We start from the raw sequence: 19,373 nt of genomic DNA on the forward strand, positions 1-19,373 counted from the left end.
TAGCACCTAGCGAATCAAACACAGCTTATAACCATCTACTTAGTTTATACTAGCTTATCTATACCACCTTTCTGTTCTATTCACCATTCCGCAAAGAAAACATTATAGTTAGTATCTATAGAATGATAAATATGCTTGCACTTAGACTGCATTATAGTATACACATACAATGTCCTACTGGGTTTACGTAGGTTCATGCGAGTTGCGGATAACGACAGCGCCGCGCCTCGCGACACCGTCAACGAAAGCAGTAATCGCCGCTAAGAACTTGTCGCCAGAGACAGCACGAATTAGTAAACTCTCTATAGAAATCGGTTGCAGTTGCCATCGAAGATGCCCATCTTCTTACATTCGCACATACAAACACATGCGCTTAATATTTGTACCTAGAACACAGGTCTTGCGATGAGCCGATAAGCAAATCACATATAGGCAGACAAACGCAGGCAAATCAACACGTCTTACACTTTATTATTTTATGTATTTATAATTTGTTGAATTGTCACATTTTATCTTTGTTTATTTGCACTTTTTTCATTCGTTTGCTTGGCTAATCCAAGGATATGCTTTAAAGAGCTGTAGACCCGGTGTTGGACCACGAATTTCGGCGCCATTGAAGTCTGTGACATTTTGCGTGGAGTTTCACGTTACATACACACATTGTATACATTGTATGTATATACAATAACTCTGAAAATTTATTTGTGGTTGTGCATATTTCATGCATTTGACAAAAGCGGAGCAGAAGTCAAACACACACCGATGACCCGTCTTTTTCTTATCAATGTGTAAATAATTGTAGTTTTCTTATCTGAATTGCTTGCTCAAATTTCAACACGGTTAGTTTTAGTTAGGTACATATAAATATATGTAAACATAAATACATATAAACATCATTTTCGTTCGACACTTTTCATTCAACTCAACTAAGATGTCTAGAGACAGACAGCAGAGTGCACAAACATTAATATTTTCCACTTGAAAATGTCGTCTTCTTTCCATAAAATATTCTTATTTAATTCGAGTACCTGAAATTTATCCGAAAATAATACACCGTTGCTGCGCTCAATTAAAAGCGACTTAAAGAGTTCATTACTCAAACAGCTACTGTTCAGTTGCCAGAGCCGCGGCGCAAGCAATAAGCATGAATACGTTTATATACATACATACATATGCATATGTATGTAGCTATTTATGTGCGCATCTGTGCTAAGATCGTTGGCAGATCTCCCAGTTCGAATCCTCGCTTGGCTTCTTGCCTTGGCCAAGTCCAATAAATTATCTTATGCCACTTTATGTACCAATGCTATTGTGGCTTGTGGCTGTGTGTGTGTGTATGTTTGTATGCATAGGTGTATGTTACTGCTGCTCTTAGCCTGTTTAGCGCTCTCTGCTTCGCTCTTTTGCTCTTTGTAGACCCAAGTGTAGGTGATAAGTATGAGCAAATGGACTTTAATATTGAGCCATTTTTCAAAATCGAAAACTAGTTTTTATCAAAAAAGTCAACCATTTACTTATGAGTATGGAAATGCGCATGAATAAAATTATTTATCTTTTCAGCGCTGAGTTGCCATGTTTTCGTAAATTAGAAAAAACTATTTTTAAAATTGTATGGTCAAATTCAATATCACTGATTTTTTAAAAAGTTAGAATATTTAAAATTTTAAGAGAAAACTGAATTTTTTGCATATCTTTAGGCGCTTAAACATAACCAACTTCAAGAACTGTCACTCTATACAATAATACGTAATAAATTCAAAGTTAGAATAAGTGAAACCGATTCTGAGTGAGCGATAGGCAAGGAATCGATAATAAACTATTTATTTTATATAGGGTGATCTATATCGAGGTTCCCTACATTTCAAAAAAAAAACACAGAAACTTCAAATTTAATCGGGAATGTTTATTATCATTCGAAAGGAAACTCGTTGGTATTTATATTTTGTAGATTATCTTTTTTAAATGTTGGCCACGGCGACGTCTCCGATGGTCCATCCGTTGAGTCCAATTTTCGATGACTCGTTCGAGCATTTTTATTGGTAAATGGCGAATGACACGCGCCTTGTTTTGCTCCAGGGCCTAAATCGAAGCGTAATTGTCCACATAGACTTTAGACTTTACATATCCCCACAGGAAAAAGTCTGACGGTGTGATACCACACGATCTTAGTGGCCAATCGACTGGCACAAAACGTGAAATTGTCTGCTCAATGAAGTGTTCCCTCAATAAATCCATTGATTGATGCAATTTGTGGGAAATTGCGCGTTCTTGTTGAAACCAAAGGTCGCCGAGATCGCGAGCTTCAATTTCAACCATTAAAAAGTCGGTTATCATGACGCAATAGCGGTCGCCATTGATGATTACGTTCTCATCGACATCATTTTTGAAGAATCATGTTTCCGATGTTTCCACTGGCCCACAAACCACACCAAACCGTTGTTTTTTCTGGTTGCTATACGCCCCTTAAGCCAGAAATGGGTCTCATCGCTGATATATCGATCTTCTTAGAACTTTTCAGGAGCCCATAGAGCGAAGCGATATCGCTTGAAAAGGGTCGAGGGGTTTCAGTTCTTGCACATGTTGTATTTTATACGCATTCAATATAAGATCTTCATATAAAATGCGCCAAGTCGTTCCTTACGTCAGTCCAAGTTGCTGCAAACGGAGACGAACCGACTCTCCGCGGTCTTCGTGTACATCCTCAGCTATGGCTGCTATATTTTCTCCACTGCGTGCTGGACGTGTTCTGTTCGTTTCTAAATCATGTTATTTACTAAAGAACATGAATAAATATTTCTATATTTCCATTCCCGTTCCATTGTATCCTAAAAGAGTCATTGACTTACAAGTTGGCAACCCTTTAAACGTATTTTGCCTACACCCAATCATATGCACATACTATACATATTCATATACATTTTGGCTGCTGGTAAGAACTGCTAACTGGTCTTGTAGCAGGCAATTCAATGTCTCTTCACGAGCCCAAACCCATGCATGGTCATACACATTGTCACCGAAGTCGGAGAAATGAAGTTATAACCTGTTGCCACAAAAGCTTCTGAATACCTAGACGCTAAGTTGCTCACATAAAAATAATGAGTTACGAATGAGATGCTCGTGTGCCAACCGACATACATACACACATATGTACGTATACATATCAGCTGCGAGTGGAACCGAGCAGCACTTTTAAAGCGAGTGCCAGCTGAATTGCACTACTCTTGCCACTTTGAGGCGCTCTTTGAAGTGCCTTACGCTCATAAACACGTTTAAGCTACGAGCATATAAAGTTAGCCAAAGAAGCATAAATAAATAAGTAAAAGCGACATAAATGCATTCCACGCCTTTGAAAAATGTTCCATGTGTTTAAACGGGAACGTGATGAATTGCAGGAGATGGCAGCAGCAACGCTCGTTCTTTGTGTGTATATTTATGTATATGTATAGTTTTTATTTATATATGTGCGTACTATGTACATATGTATGTATGTAGTATGTACTTGCCACTCCTCATCCTCATGCCATTGCACATTTCTACCTCGTTAGAGCCATCAGCGGCAGTGAGAGCTTCACGCATGCGCAACTCCTCAACAACACTCGTTTCGCTATTGTTATTGTTGTTGTACTCATTGTGGTCAACTCCGCCTAAGATCGATCTGCGCTCCAACTTATAAGTAAGTACGAGTGTATATGTGTAGATATGTATGTAACGAGATCGTTTAGCGTTCGCTACCCTCATTGCCGTCATCATCATCGTCGTCGTCGTCGTAGTAGTAGTCGTCGCGATCATTAGGCCGCTTGTTGGCCATCTCTTTCTCTGCGTAAGCCAGGTAGACGACGTAAGCGTAGAACGGCAGCCCGCTGTGTAGCACAACAGCGACAGCGAGCCTGCTTCTGCTGCTGCTGTATGTAAGCGTTTAGGCGGCCACTGCCGATCGCGTTTTCGTTCCGCTTGAACATTAACCACTGCTTGGTAGTGGTAGTGGTAGTTGGCCAACAACTACACCACACCGACAGCAATCGGCCCATATGATTGTACCAAAAAATTTATCTTCAGCGAATTCTTCTATGCCGTTGCTGTTGCTGTGGAATGTTGTCGTCGTCGTCGTGTGGCCGCTTATGGAGCATTGTTGACTCAGTATTTCAATATTTGATTTGGTAGTTGTGATTTACTTCGAAATAAATGTATGTGACGTAGTACCCACCGAATGTTGGTTATTTTTCGTTGAACTTGAGTCAGCTAAGGCCAGTTTTTGCTTTCAGTACAAGTGTTGGTGATATGTACTACGTTTTATGTCGGCCTAAATTTTTGTGAAATTGACAAGACTGTTAAACCTTGGATCTAAAAGCTCGGAATTGAAGTTTTCAATTTTCTTTTATAAGTCATTAAGTATATGCCCATTATTTTAAATAATCATCAGATCAGATATATTGATACACGATTTGGGCATCTAATTTATGGTGCAGCCAAATCCAAATAATAACTTATTCTTTTTTTCTTAGCAGTATAAAGTCATAAACATTTTTCGAGAAATAAAACTACAAATTATTGGAACAATTATTCATAAACAATCATAATGAATGAGGTCATAACAAATTGAATCATACTGGTTCAGATACTTTTTAATAGATAGTCTTAGACCCTATTATAGGCCGGATCTGATTAGTCAGAAAGACTTTGGTAGAAACTGCTTACAATGTGAATATAAACGTAACTTCGAAGTTGGCGAAATCGCTTGACAACCAAGCCACCTTCAATAAAGGTATCAAGAAAGATATCAAAATAAAGCTTAGCTGAAAGTTCATGAAATACTTGACATAAGACAACATGACATGACATACATGACATAAGACAACTGCGATGCAAAATAGTTGAAATCAGTACATAGCTTTCAGCAGCTTTCCTATGATATATTAGAGGTTGTTCTTTTTTTTATAAATATCCGTCAATGTCGAAGTGCTCTTATTGAACTTCGTGAGAATGTTATCTTGATCGTAACTAAACATATTAGAAATATATCCAGATCTTTCCATATACTAAATCAAAGAAATTTCGTCTTTTCAACTAACTTTATATCGCATATATATATTTATCATCGATTCATTTATCTGAATGAAATTAAGTGAACTTCTTTTTTTTAATGTCATACACTTAAATCAAATTTGAACCGGCTTTCTTAGTTTGGTTCAAGCTTTTTGATTTTCGGCGGCTTTTGGGAACCCGCAATGAGTCTATTGACCCAATATATAAAAATCTGCAGATTATTGAGCATAACTATCTCAATGTCGTCGCCTACAGCTCATCGTTACTTCACCTGCGGTACTCGCCGTTGCCAACGGGAAAAGGATCATAAATCTTTTGCAGAACCTTTCTCATGAAAGCTCACAACGTCGAGTCATCAGATGTTGTCATCGACCATGCCTCTACATCATTTAGCAAGACGAGAATGATGAGTGACTTGTACAATTTGGTCCTTGTTCGTCGAGAGGGGATTTTACTTCTTAATTGCTTACTCAGTCTGAAGTAGCACCTCTTGGCAAGAGTTATTCTGCGTTGGATTTCCACTGCGACATTGGTTCAAAGATAGACGAAATGATCTAAGCCTTGGAAGTTATGACTGTGAATAGTAACGTGGAATGCGCGACTATTTGTTTGATGATAGTTATTGATATTTCGTCTTGCCCTCGTTCACTTTGCCCATTTGCTTTTTTTTCCTTATCCAGTTTGGAGAAAGAAGAAGCGCAGGTGTTGAGGCCAATGATATCAATATCTATACATATATATTACTCCTGTCGGCCAGCTTGTCAAGCTCCTTCATACTCACGCATTTCGGCCTATCTCCTTTTCTGTCTGCAAATGCGTCTCGTTTCCCTCCTCAACTTTCGGTATCTATCCCATCCCGCACGTGCTGTGGTCGATCGTAACGTTGCGAGGTAGGCAGTATGTTTTCTCTTCTTTTGCTTTTTCCGAAAACTAATGGTTTCGGTTGCAGCTGTACCTAAGGAATTTGAAATGCCGTCCCACTGTTCCATTATACCGAGTTCTTGACGAGTGCTCTCAGAAAGCAGGAGTGCAAGTCGTGTAGAAAATCGTTCGGCTATCTGTTGTGATTGGAGCTTCTCGACATCGAACCTTCCTTGTGTTTGTTGACGTGCGTTTTTTGCTGCACAGAGGCTGGTGCATATCTTGACTGCAAAAAGATAGTGGTCCGAGTCGATATTAGTGCCTCGGAGCGTACGCACGTCTAAAGCACTAGAGACGTGCCTTCCGTCTATCACAATATAATCGATCTGATTGTTGGCTTTTCGATCCGGATACAGCCAGGTAGCTTGGTGAATTTTTCTATGCCGGAATCTACATAGTACTACAGATAACCATATTTCGGACCTGGGCGAAGTCGATCAGCCTCAACCCATTTGGGGATCTTTCCTCGTGGAAGCTGAATTTATCGACTGTTGGCCTTCCTTACCTACCCTGGTGTTAAAGTCGCCAAGCACGATTTTGACATCGTGTCGGGGCCAGCTCACATAAGTGCATTCCAAGTGCTAATAAAAGGCATCCTTGGTTACATCGTCCTTTTCTTCCGTCGGGGCATGGGCGCAAATCAGTGGTATGTTGAAAAACTTCGTTTTGTTGCGGATTGTGGCTAGACGAATTTGTGCTCCTTTATATTGCCACTGTAGTAAATGCCACAAGAACCCACTCGCCTCAGTCCTTCTCCCGTCCATCGCATTTTTTAGGCGGCGGTGATGTCAGCCTTTATTCTAATGGGGACATCAGCCAGCTGGGCAGCGGCATCTGCCCAATTAAGGGTCCGGACATTCCAGGTGCATGTCCTTAAATCGTTATCTTTAATTCATTTGCCATGATCGTCATCAAAAAGGGGGATTCTCCTCCGGGGCTTGTTGTTTCGTTTCATTGGGGACGTTTTCTACGTGGTGGCTCCCAAACTAAGCGCACAAGCCTGTGGAGGGGATGTTTCGCCTTCTCAATTTAGCTCGCCTTCAAATGGATGTTCTTTGGCTACCCAGGGGATACTTGCTCTAGTACCGGAAGTCGTGAGGTGCTTGAGCCATATGTAAAAGGATCGTTTCTAGCCATCAGAGAAATTTCCTCACTCGCGTGAACTTCTACACACGACTCCATTCTCCAGACAACTTCTTTCCAAAAACTTTGCTTGTTAAATACAGATTTTATCGCTCGCTAAAAGAGCTGATTTCGGTTTTTCGGAGGTTTTTTTTTGAAACGGTGACGTTTTCCACAAATGCTTATAGTCGTCTTAATTTTATTGTTATGAACCTTTTAATTAATTTGTTGGTAAAAAAATGTTGCAGAGAAATAACTACAAAAAAACTTTTTTCTCTTGCAGAAAGCTCGGCTTGGATCAAGTGCCACGTATCGGTCCACTAGCTGTAGATCCGCACAACATCGGCATTGTAGGTTTGTACAATGTGCATGTATCTAGCGCAGACAATGCCAAAGCATCTTCGGTAAGACGGACTCAATAGAAAAAAATTAACAACAACATATTAAATATATATTTCCTTTCATCCAACTTCACCTACAGAGCCGAGGCACGTTGCGTCGCAAAGTTCAACGGAAAATTCTCACACACCATTTATACTTTTGTATGCGTGATTTCGGCCACCGTATCGGCGGCGATGATGCTGAGGTATATTTCTATCTATACGATGCTAATCCGATGCGCATGCGTGCGTTGTCCGAGCGATTTCTGGTTAAGATCTCCAAAGACGGTTTCTCAAATTACATAGAAAAATTGCATAGCAATTGTACGGTGTTCACGGATTTGGGTAGGTCTTCAAAAAATTTATGTTATGCAAATGGGAAAACTGCTAGAACTACTTGTACGTATAAAAATTCTTAACCATTTTGCATTTATTTTCTTCCAGGTGCTGTCGATTTAAATGAAGACCTACATTTAGTGGCTGTGGTAATGCGCGTGGGCAAAATTAACCCTTCGGAAACGGGCAAAAAGGTGGAAAAGAATAATAGCCTCTCTTGCACGGGTCCAACCTATCGTCGGCCATTTGGTGTGGGTGTATTGCCGCTAAACGATATTACACAATATGACAGCTCAATTGAGTCGGAGGAGAAAGAGTATAACTTTAAGGTGGGTCAATAAAAAATATGAATTGCAAAATATGATAATTATAGTAATAATGTTAGTAGTGTTAGAGATATTCATAGAATCCAGCAATTCTTAGCTAAAAGTAAAAAATTGTCTGTACTGAAAATCATCAGCAATTTATGCCTATTAAGTCTGGGAAATTCATGTTTTTGATCCAAAAATAAAAAATAACGGGTCTATGGTATATTAAAGCTCAAAAATTCGGTATAGTGCCGAGTTCCCCATATGACGCGGACCTCTTAGAAAGCTTAGAATTTTTCATTACTAAGAAACAGGTCTGTTACCTGATTTTCTCGAATTCTGCATGATCCGGTGTTGCAAAGCCGGCGTATGTTTGAGGAAACCATAAAACAAGTACCAAAGTATGGCTATTCCGTATATACGACGACGATCCGATGAGTACTTAGTCTCAACTAGTCTCTTTTCAGTTCGATACACTTGACTCAGCCGCGCTCCAAATACTTTAAGCCATCTGAAAAATTGGCTGTACGGAGGTTTTCCAAGTACAGCGAGGGATCTAGAAGGGTTTGGGCAAGTAGAACCAGCTAATGTTTTAATAAAGGCGAAAAATGGGCCTCAACGCTGAACAAAATTTGGCTTGATCTTCTTGGAACTTTTCAAGAGCCCATAGAGCGAAGCGATGACGCTTGGGAAAATCTAGCGGCTTCGGTTCTTGTACAAGATGTATTTTGTACGCTTTCAATTTTAGATCTCGACGTAAACTGCGCAGTCCGAGTTGCCGCGAACGGGCCCGAATCAACTATCTTCGTGTACACTCTCAGCTACGGCTGCTAAATTTTCTTCACTGCGTGCTGGACGTGGTCTATTAGGTCAAATATTATTTAAAAATGAATGCATATATAGATGACGCCTTGTAAACCTTAAAAAACGGTGGGCATTCTGGTGAATTCCACTATTTCGACTGTTCCCAAACTTTCTTTCTAAGATCCCAAATATCTCAGCTATCTCAGAGTCTAGGTGATTATCGGACTGCACTCGTGTTATCTAAAAATTGTTTCTTGGTTTTCTTTTTGTTTCGTGAATACTTTATTATATTTGGGTTGATATATGGTACAGGATAAGATATTTAACTTCTTTTTTCGGCATTTATTATTTAAATGTTTTTTCTGATAACAATTTTTTTTTACCACGCTAAACCAATTTAGATTTACCAATGCGAAGAAAAAGACTTCCATCAACTACACGAATTAATTATTAAGAAATCCACTGGCAAATTCTCGCCAATAACCTCAGGCAATCAAAATACACAGGGTATCGTAGTTTCGTTGAAGCTATTGCACGGCGGACTCGGACAGGCGCGCCAAGAGCAACCGTTACTCTTTCAAGGCACGACAATCACACGAAAAATGGGCTTTCCCGATGTCATCATGCCCGGCGACGTGCGCAACGATCTCTTTATTACGCTGGAACGCGCCGAGTTCGAGCGTGGCGGCAAGAATACCGCAAAAAATATACTAACTACCGTGGTTGTTCTCGACACGGCTGGTAATATTTTAACGGAATGTTTGTGGGGCGCTTCGGGCATGGATTCGCAGAGCTACTACAAATCCATGATATTGTATCATCAGAACTCTCCCTGTTGGAATGAAATGTTGCGCCTGAGTGTGCCCATAGATAAGTTCTCCGCTGCGCACGTGCGTTTCGAGTTTCGTCATTGTTCTACACGCGATAAATCGGACCCGAAACTCTTCGGTTTCAGCTTTGCGCGTCTTATGGATCCCAGTGGTGCGACACTGACCGATGGCCAACACGAGTTGTACGTCTACAAGTGTGAAGATTTGGCCAAACTGCATGCCGGTAATTATCTAAAATTGCCAAGCAAACCGAAGGATCCGCACGCCAAAGTGGATTGCAGTTCCATATTCCATCGTAGTTCAAAGGAAGTTTTTGTCATTAAATCACTTTTATGTTCGACGAAACTCACGCAGAATGCCGATCTGCTGTCGCTACTGCAGTGGCGTACAAATCCCGAGACGATACAAGACTCACTTACGGGTGTGTTGCGTTTGAACGACGAGGAGCTGGTTAAATTCCTGCAAGATGTGCTCGATGCATTATTCGCCATGTTCTCCAATGAGGAAGGTAACAGCACTGAGCATTCGGGTCTGGTCTTTCATGTGCTCGTCAGCATTTTCAGCGTCTTGCAAAGCAATAAATTCCAACATTTTCGTCCCGTTATGAATGCTTACATTGAGAATCACTTCGCAGCCGCGCTCGTCTATAAGGGTTTGATAACTTCGGTTGAGCATATGGCTGTGTTTATGACCAAGGCTGAGCATCCAGATCCATTTCAGAAATGCTTCAGTTCGCTAGAGTACATCTTTAAGTTGCTGATACAATCGCGCAAGCTGTTTGCCCGCGCTACCGGCGGCCAGTATGAGGACTCGTTCCGCAGAGATTTGCACTCGCTTTTTACGGCGCTCAACGGTATGTTGGCGGTGCCATCCTACGATGTAATCATACCCACACAAGAGGCGCTGCTGAACTCCACCGGCGTGGTGTTGGAGCAGTTGAAGGACACATTACCCGCGCCGGAGTTGGGTATGCTGGCACGCAATATGCTGGATGCCATACCCAGAGATGCGCCAGTACGTCTGGTGCAGGCCAAGCTGAATGCGGTTAAGGATCTGGTGTCTGGCGAGCTATTTCACGAAGATGGTGAGTCGTGGAGTTCTGTATATAGATTTCTTTGTATTAAAATAATTTTAGCTTTAATTTGTTCGGAACTTTTCAACTACTTTTCCACTGAATTCCACTTCTTTTAGACTCACGCACTGTGGTGCTCTCTGTCGCCTGCAAACATTTGCGCATGCACCTTGGTCGCCGCGATGAGCTACGCCTGTGTGCCGAAATAATATCTGAAATTCTCAATCACCTCTACGATCTGCAGCGTCAGCAGCGCGAAAAAGTCACAAATACTTTGCAACATGATCTGGATTCGCTGTGTAAAAACATCCTCGGCATACTCATAAAAACCATAAGCATTATGATGGAAGGTGCCAACACTGTGCTGCCACAATTGGTCGCTTGTCTACTGGGTCTGTTGCAGCTCCTCGATGAGACACATTACAAACACTACTGGGACGAGTTGAGCCCAAATAAGGATCCACGTGATTTGAAAGATTTCCTCAGCAAGTCTTTATTGGTGTTTGAGGAACTGCTCTCGCAAGATTGGCAAGTGTTCCCTACCGATTGGCTGATCATGAAATTGGCTTGCAACGATGTTCTGCGTAAGGCTTTGGAGGAGTTCGCTAAACCATTGGTTTACCGTTTTCTCGGTCCACAATCCTTTGACTCACCACTTTGGTGGTCTTACTTCAGTTTGGCGGTAACATTTCTAACACAGCCCTCACTGCAATTGGAAAAATATCGCGAACCGAAACGTCGAAAGATTTTGAATACTCATGGTGACATGCGCGTGCTAATGGGCTTCCAGATACTAAGCATGTGGTCACAGTTGGGCGAGCAGAAATTACACTTTATACCCTCGATGGTTGGGCCGTTCTTGGAGGTCACGCTCGTGCCTGAGCAGGCACTGAGAAAAGCGACCCTCACGGTGTTCTACGACATGATGCAATGCGAACAAGTAAGAATTTGGTTCGTAGGGGAACAAAGCGTAAATATCACATTTGTATTTGATTTTTTTCAGAGCGCACGTGGTTCATTCCGCTTAGTGGAGAGTGAACTTATCGATAAGTTGGATCTGCTTATCAGCGAAAATAAAGGCGATGATGAGTATCGCGAACTTTTCAGCACAATGTAAGCTCTCTAAAAAGAAAATAACAGTTAAATGTTGGCTTCAACAAGTAACCGCTGTAAGCTGGAGTAAAAACGTAAAAGTTTTATACCACACAGAGCCAAAGATGACAGTCTTATATATGTAACAGCGGAAGATTTTAATATGTTTGTATAGCAGCTATATGCTATAATAGTCCGATTTGAACAATGTATTCGTGTATTGTACTGTTGTCTTGGATAATAATAATTTCCGATCAAAACGAGGTTAGATGTGTACAGACTTGACCTTAATATTGTAGTGTCGATCTTGTTATAATTCCGACTGTCAATAACCCTAAGATTTTATGCGCGACACTCGACAGCTTATGCTTCTTCACTCCTCACAAGACCGCGATTATTGACAAAAGACAAAGAAACGTTATTGGTAACATACAAGTCAATCGGCCGGCCGGTCTTTAAGTACGCCGCACCAGTATGATCGCTTCGATGCATTGAAACGCAAACGATGAAGCTTCAGACATGTCAGAACACCGCACTCGTGACTATAACGGGATACCTCTTGATGTCTCCTGCCGAACATTTGTACAGCGAGGCCTATATGCTCCCAGTTAAGGAGCATAATGAACTCCTCTCCAAGCAGTTTCTGCTGCGGTGTTTTCGTAGAAATCATCCCTACAGTCAGCTGCCTGACCTGATCAAGAGATGCTTTCTCAAGTACGTTGACGATGTAAGACATGCACTGACCTTCATTCACCGTGTAGCCATGAACATCTTCACCGACTACCTTGGAGTCAAACCACCAACCATTGCAGATGACGAGTTCGAGTTGCTGCAAGTTGTTCGAGTTGAAGCAAGTTAAAGTCCAGAATAGACGCCGGCATATGAACTATACTATATCCAGCACGCAACGAGTCCCCGCATGACTCTAACCATTTCTTCGCAAGCCCTAACATCTGACACCCCTCTCCCTATAGTCCGATCACGTCGAAACAGCACGTTTCTTGGGCCTACCATTGGATGACCTCCATGACAACTTAACTGAACCCTACCCACCCTTATAGGGACTAAATAATGAATAATGAATCACAATACGTTTTACAGACTTATTTCTCTCTCAGTATTTAACCTTAAAAAGTGTCAATTGCAGAACAACTTAATCATAAAAGCTCGGGGTTGAACTTTTTACATTATTATTATCGAGGATTCCGTGTATGACAAATCGTGTACAGGATATTTTTTGTGTTTTACTCCAGCCTACACTGCGGTGTTAAACTTTTTATATCGATGCTTGTATGTGTATGTGTTTGTGTTTGTTTTTCAATTCTTCAGTTGTCTCTTTAAACCAAATTGTATATACGTATAAAGATATGCCTATTTTATACTAATCATTATCATGTTAAATGTCTGTCCATCGCCTACAAATCGCCTATTAAAAAAAACATGTTAACTATGCATACAATTAATTAACTCAAAATGCAACCAACCAAACGAAGGGAACATCTAAGCTTGGTGTAAGTGAAAATTATCAACTCATATGCTGTCATCATTCTCCTTTGTTGTTGTAGTATAACTATTCTTTATGATTTGCTAACATTTCATTGTAAAATTCTATCATTAAATTATTTGAATTATTCTTAGAATTAATTTTTTTTCAACACAACTAAACGAGCGATAGTAAAAATTAAATTATTTATTAAAATTTCAACTCAAAATTATGTTGCTTACGGCCAAATATAGCTGTATGTATGTGGCTTGCTGCTGCATTTGTCAGACACTAACTATATAACATTTTTATACATTTTAATATGAATTAATATGCTAACACTAAACTTTATTTTGTCGACTAACATTTTCGATTTTCACAAAAATAAATTTTCTGGTTATTATCTAAATTAACTTAACCTCTATTTAACTCCAAAAAAATAATGGTTTCCAAAATGACTCTATTTAGTTTGCTTGAGAAAGTGCAATCGGAGAATCCCAATTGGAAAGACTCGGGCATTGCTTTCATAGCATCTGTGACGCGTTTATTGGAACGTCTGTTGGATTATCGCAGCGTTATGCAGGGCGAGGAGAATCGTGACAAGCGCATGTCCTGCACAGTGAACTTACTGAATTTCTATAAAAATGAAATCAATCGCAAGGAAATGTATTTGCGGTGAGTAAAAGAAAGATTTAATTATTCCACCACTCCTCTCGTTGTTGTTATGCCATTTAATTGTACTGCAAGAGTTTGGAATAAATTTCAAAATTTAAAAGTGCTATTTTGGCTTGCACCACTCACAGAAACACGTCGCGCGAAAATATTTGTCCTGACTCTTTAGGTGCTCGGAGACAACTGACCAGCCGCTCCTTCGTTAGCAGTCGCGGCGAAAGAAAATCATTCCTATTACTTTTCGGACAAATTCTGTATGATCCCTTATACAAAATCTTTTTTATACAATATACGTTCTCCTCTAAGCCATGTCAATTATCCAAACAATTTAAAATTACTGAAATTTATTTTTTGGTCAGTAAAAGTCTATAAGGTATTTATTGCGTAAAATGGAGTAAAACACTGATTTATCTGACAATCACTTGATATCCTCATCCTTCCGTTTGAAAATGAACGCAATTGACCACGCCTACTTCCTATATAATACTAATACAATATTAAAGTCCATCAGATCCCTTCATTTTGCAATATAAATATGAATCAAGCACCAATGAGGCTACCAAAATAAACAATTCCCACGGCAGCCGGTTCTACGTTACCGGTATTGACCCGGATTATATCCGGCCAGGGGCTGGCATTTCGACCATCGGTAAGTAACATGTTAATACTGTCATCATTAGAGCAGCAGTGTTTCTCGTATCCTCCTGATCCGTACTGACATTGAGTCTAAACCGGGCTCGGAGGAATTTTTCTGCTGTGTTTGCGCAATAAGGCTTCACCATAATTCCATTTCGGTTAGACGCAATTCATGCAATGGTTGGAGCCATCTTAAGACCTGCTCAGGTCTTAAGACACATAGGTAGTGATCCACACGTTATGCCCCTCCTGCCAACGCAATATTGCGACTCAACGGCTTGCAAGATGCACCCAATTCGCGGCCTAGTGGCCAACAAGGAACCTCTACGATTCCAAGGAGCTCAACTAGACAGCGTAACTCCTATTCAGACCTTTGGCTCTCCTGCCTATCAAACGAACATAGGGGAATGGGGATCTGGCGGATTAGATAGACGATTCGACATTCTGCACCATTAATGACAAAGCCCCACCAGAATTATGGGAGCTCACTTGACATCACAATAGCCAGTGGTGGTCTTATAAACAGCATACCCTGGCGACCGATGCTAACTCCCGCATCAGACTATCTGCCCAAATTCAAGTCCGCAAAGTGATCGTTGCTGCTACTGCTCGCTTCATTCGCGAACTACGATCCAATTTTGCAACTGAATCAGCAGTCTTAGCAAACGAGTGCGACTCCTTACGCCTGGTCGATCCTTGTAGCCCGCGCATTATGGATCTCAACTTGGAATTTCGACAACTGGTAAATCAAATAAGCAGACGAAATGGGTAGAGCACCTGAAGTCTCTCCGTCGGGGTGAATATTGTCAAATCTCTATCCAATCCGAGGAGACATAACCATAACCGTGTCGAAATCCAATTCGACGATCATGCCTCCTCGGACCCGAAGAAGTGCGCGAGCTATATTAGCCGACAATTTATACTGCACCCTTCGGTGGATAAGGCGAAAAGATGTGTTACCCGACGATTGCACAAAATGCCAAAATACTGCACAACTGTTGCTTTCACCGATGGGGAGGTTCTGAGTGTCATTAACAAATCAAAGGCATCCAAATTGCTTTGCTGTTTTTAAGTCACCTTAGAATTGTTTTGACCTCATCTTTGTCAAGTTGCGAAACGATAATGTCGCTACGATTGTTGATGCGGGTTCTTTATCCCTCGCAGCTTTGCTTTCAGCATTAAACCGTGTCGACATGTGTTCCCTCAAAAATGTTAATATTATCGTCGGTGTCTGTTATCAGGTTAGCATTATTGTCTTTACAGAAGCTGGCTCCGGGCTTAAACCAATTTGTTTATTGCTTTAATGTCTAGTAAAATTTTCGAATCGATGTACTGCTGGCCAGCATCTTAAGCTCACGGCACTCACGTCTTTCTGGCTCTCTCTACTTTTTCTTGAAAAAACATATCTCTTCCCTACTCTTCTCGCAGTATCGTTCTTTCACAGCCTCCGTCACAACCGGCTGCAAGGTGGCTTTGTGATGGCACGGCATTTATCATTATACCAAATATTTCTGCATCGTTTTCTACATGTACAATAATGTATAATTTCGAAAAATAATGAAATACAAATTCAAAGTCATTAAGTATGTGAAAATTCGTTTTACGAAATCATATTTGATTCTTTTTTTTCAGATATATCTACAAACTGCACGACTTGCATTTGCAAGCCGAAAACTACACAGAGGCCGGCTACACGCTCAAACTCTATGCTAATATGCTCAGTTGGGATCGGGAATCGCTCTGCTTTGCGCCTTGTGATAACACTGGCCAGCCGGAGTGGCAGCGCAAGGAGCGGCTTTATCACGAGGTAAAATAGCCACTATAACCCTTTAATTTTTTACGTATATTAAACGCTTTTCTGCTACAGATTCTGAAATATTTCGATAAGGGCAAATGTTGGGAGAAAGGTATACCGTTATGCAAAGAATTGGCTGTGCTTTACGAGACACGCCGCTTCGACTACAATAGGCTCAGTGAAATACTTATTTTGGAGGCGAAATTCTTTCAAAATATCTTGACACAGTTGCGGCCGGAGCCGGAGTATTTCCGCGTTGGTTTCTATGGTTTGGGTTTTCCGCTATTCGTGCGGGTAGGTCTCCCCTCTTTTGTGTTTTATTAATTATACTATACACAAAAACTAATAATTTATATTAAAATTACAGAATAAACAGTTTGTATATCGCGGCTTGGAGTACGAACGCATTGGTGCTTTCACACAACGCTTGCAAACCGAATTTCCCACAGCGCAAATTTTAACCAACAACAGTCCACCGGACAACTCGATACTCACTGCACCCGAACAGTATATACAGATTAGTAATGTGCGACCGGTTGGCGATGCGCAAGCGCTGAAGACGGCAATGGTGCCGGTGCCGGAGAAAATTGCTAGATTCTATGAAGTGAGTATATTTAACTTTCCTATGAACTGAGCATTAACTTTTATTCTCAGTTGCATATAAACCCGTTATTTAACATTGTCCTTTCAAGGTCAACGACGTGACGCGCTTCATCTACGATCGCCCCATCTACAAAGGTCCGATTGATAAGGATAACGAATTCAAATCACTTTGGATCGAACGAACGAAACTCGAAATATCCAATCCACTGCCGGGCATATTGCGTTGGTTCGAAGTGAAACACAAGTCAGTGCACGAAATCACACCCGTCGAATTCGCCTGCGAGACAATGAACAATGTTGGCAAAGAATTATGGGATCTGATAGTACAGTACCGCAGCGAACCAAAACGCAATATAAATCCGTTCTCAATGCGTTTGCAGGGCATTATCGATGCCAATGTAATGGGCGGCATAAGCAAATATCAAGAGGCATTCTTCTCCGAACAGTTCCTCAAATCGCCACAAGGTCACGGCCAACAAGCGAATGTGCAAAAATTGAAAGCGCTTATATTGGAGCAAATACAAGTGCTGGAGCAAGCCTTAGAGCTGCACGGCACACTGGCGCCATCGGGCGTACAACCGCTACACAATCGTTTGCTCGAACGCTTCTCACAGCTAAAGCAAAGCTTATCGGGACTCGGTCGTTTGAAGCGACAACATTCGGATAGTATAGTTAATACACCACTGCCACCACTACCAACGGAGAATCGCACTATGAGCCTGGGTAATCCCAATACAAATGCTGGATCCTCAAATTATTATGGTGTGTACGAGCATGATGATATATATACGCGACCGGGTGACACGCTGCGCCCAGTTGAAACTGCAAACACATTGCTTATAACTAATTCATACCAAATGCTGAGCAATGAGAGTATGAGCACAGTAGAGATTACGCGTGACAAAGTGCCACCGGTGCCGAATCGACCGCGTTCGCAGAATTTCATGGGCAGCATGGATGGGCCAGAGGTGCCGCCCAAACGTAATACGAATCAGCCCGGTTCTCCAAGCGCGCCACCGCTACCGCCACGTGGCATAACACCCGACAAACGCGCCTCAAATCCGATTGCAATAAATGATTTCACGAGTAGCCAATACCCGTCGGCTAGCTCCATGCCACGTCGCCCACTATCGGCACACCATCAACAACAACAGCAGCAGCAGCAACAGCATGAGCACGGTCAAAAGTATGCTGTGGTGGATATTAGTTTTGACGATCCCGAAGCCGATCAACCACCACACTCGCTAACGAGCGTCGGCGAGACACAACAACTGAATGTGGTCGGTTATGGGCCAAATGATTTTCGTGATTCCGGCATCTCAACGACAAGTTCACACGAGCTGAACAACTTGAATAATCTAAGCGAAGAGTCATCGAGCAATTCCCAAAGCACCGTGCATCACCGCGATCACTGTCGCATGGCGTCGAATGGCAGTCTCGACAGCGCCTACACAATCAACGCAACACTCAATATAAATCAACGTGAAAACTCCGCGAATTCCTTTGATATCGAAGATCTGCCAATGCCGCCACCACCACCCATACCACCCAAGTCTTTGAATATTACGCAGAACACGACAGATTCATCTTCGCTCGACGAGCAGCATTCGCCATTGCCCAAAGCAAGCCAAAATCAAAATCATACCACAAGTAACAATCATGCACACGCACATCTACCACCACATCCACATCATTTGCAGCCAAATTGCAATCATAATCATAGCAATACGAATCGCCAGACGAACGGCATCAACAACACGCACAACGACGGTTATACAACACCAAAAACCCATGACGGCGGCGGCGTTGATAGTGCCACCGCCAAGGAAACGCACAATGATGGCGGCACTTTTTGAGTTGCAATATGTCGCTGCCATCAGCCGGTACTGAGACCCATTGCGCCACTACCGCCGCCCTCCGGCACAACGACTGAGACCGAAACTGAGACTTCATCGACAACAACAACACAAACGCCTTCACCAACACCACCACCGCCGCCACCGCTGCCCTTACTCCGCATACATAACACACACAACACCGCTACGAAAGCCGGCCAAACCTTGCGCCGGCGCCCATTCAAAATCACAATACCAAGTGCCAGCACAAGCGCAAACGCTGCTGCCAACACGGCCGCCACCTCATTATCGCTGCCCACAAGCACAAACCCATTGCATACATCATCATCATCATCACCATACATACATCAGCACTACCATCATTATAATAGCGTTCATTATTGTCATGACTGTCTCTCCTCACCCTCACCACCACCACCA

The 19,373-nt window shown here is 41.8% G+C and overlaps 1 protein-coding gene across 3 annotated transcripts in view; it reads left to right on the top strand.

The window, feature by feature from the left end:
* The window catches only part of LOC120767053 (dedicator of cytokinesis protein 3), an 88,537-nt gene extending 69,557 nt beyond the window's left edge, over nucleotides 1-18,980 (top strand). Inside the window, exons 4-15 of one of the 3 annotated variants that reach the window (XM_040092907.1) lie at nucleotides 7,370-7,490; nucleotides 7,568-7,811; nucleotides 7,911-8,131; nucleotides 9,316-10,828; nucleotides 10,936-11,756; nucleotides 11,820-11,929; nucleotides 13,402-13,419; nucleotides 13,860-14,066; nucleotides 16,332-16,506; nucleotides 16,567-16,788; nucleotides 16,862-17,098; nucleotides 17,187-18,980. In XM_040092907.1, the coding sequence (XP_039948841.1) occupies nucleotides 7,370-7,490; nucleotides 7,568-7,811; nucleotides 7,911-8,131; nucleotides 9,316-10,828; nucleotides 10,936-11,756; nucleotides 11,820-11,929; nucleotides 13,402-13,419; nucleotides 13,860-14,066; nucleotides 16,332-16,506; nucleotides 16,567-16,788; nucleotides 16,862-17,098; nucleotides 17,187-18,953 (5,656 nt within the window). In that variant the 3' untranslated portion in view covers nucleotides 18,954-18,980. The remainder of the gene's footprint in view (nucleotides 1-7,369; nucleotides 7,491-7,567; nucleotides 7,812-7,910; nucleotides 8,132-9,315; nucleotides 10,829-10,935; nucleotides 11,757-11,819; nucleotides 11,930-13,401; nucleotides 13,420-13,859; nucleotides 14,067-16,331; nucleotides 16,507-16,566; nucleotides 16,789-16,861; nucleotides 17,099-17,186) is intronic. The other 2 variants (XM_040092906.1, XM_040092908.1) reach the window with 2 other exon arrangements.
* The last annotated feature ends 393 nt before the right edge of the window (nucleotides 18,981-19,373 follow it).

This window comes from Bactrocera tryoni, chromosome 1 (assembly GCF_016617805.1).
Source record: "Bactrocera tryoni isolate S06 chromosome 1, CSIRO_BtryS06_freeze2, whole genome shotgun sequence".
NCBI classification, from domain to species: domain Eukaryota; kingdom Metazoa; phylum Arthropoda; class Insecta; order Diptera; family Tephritidae; genus Bactrocera; species Bactrocera tryoni.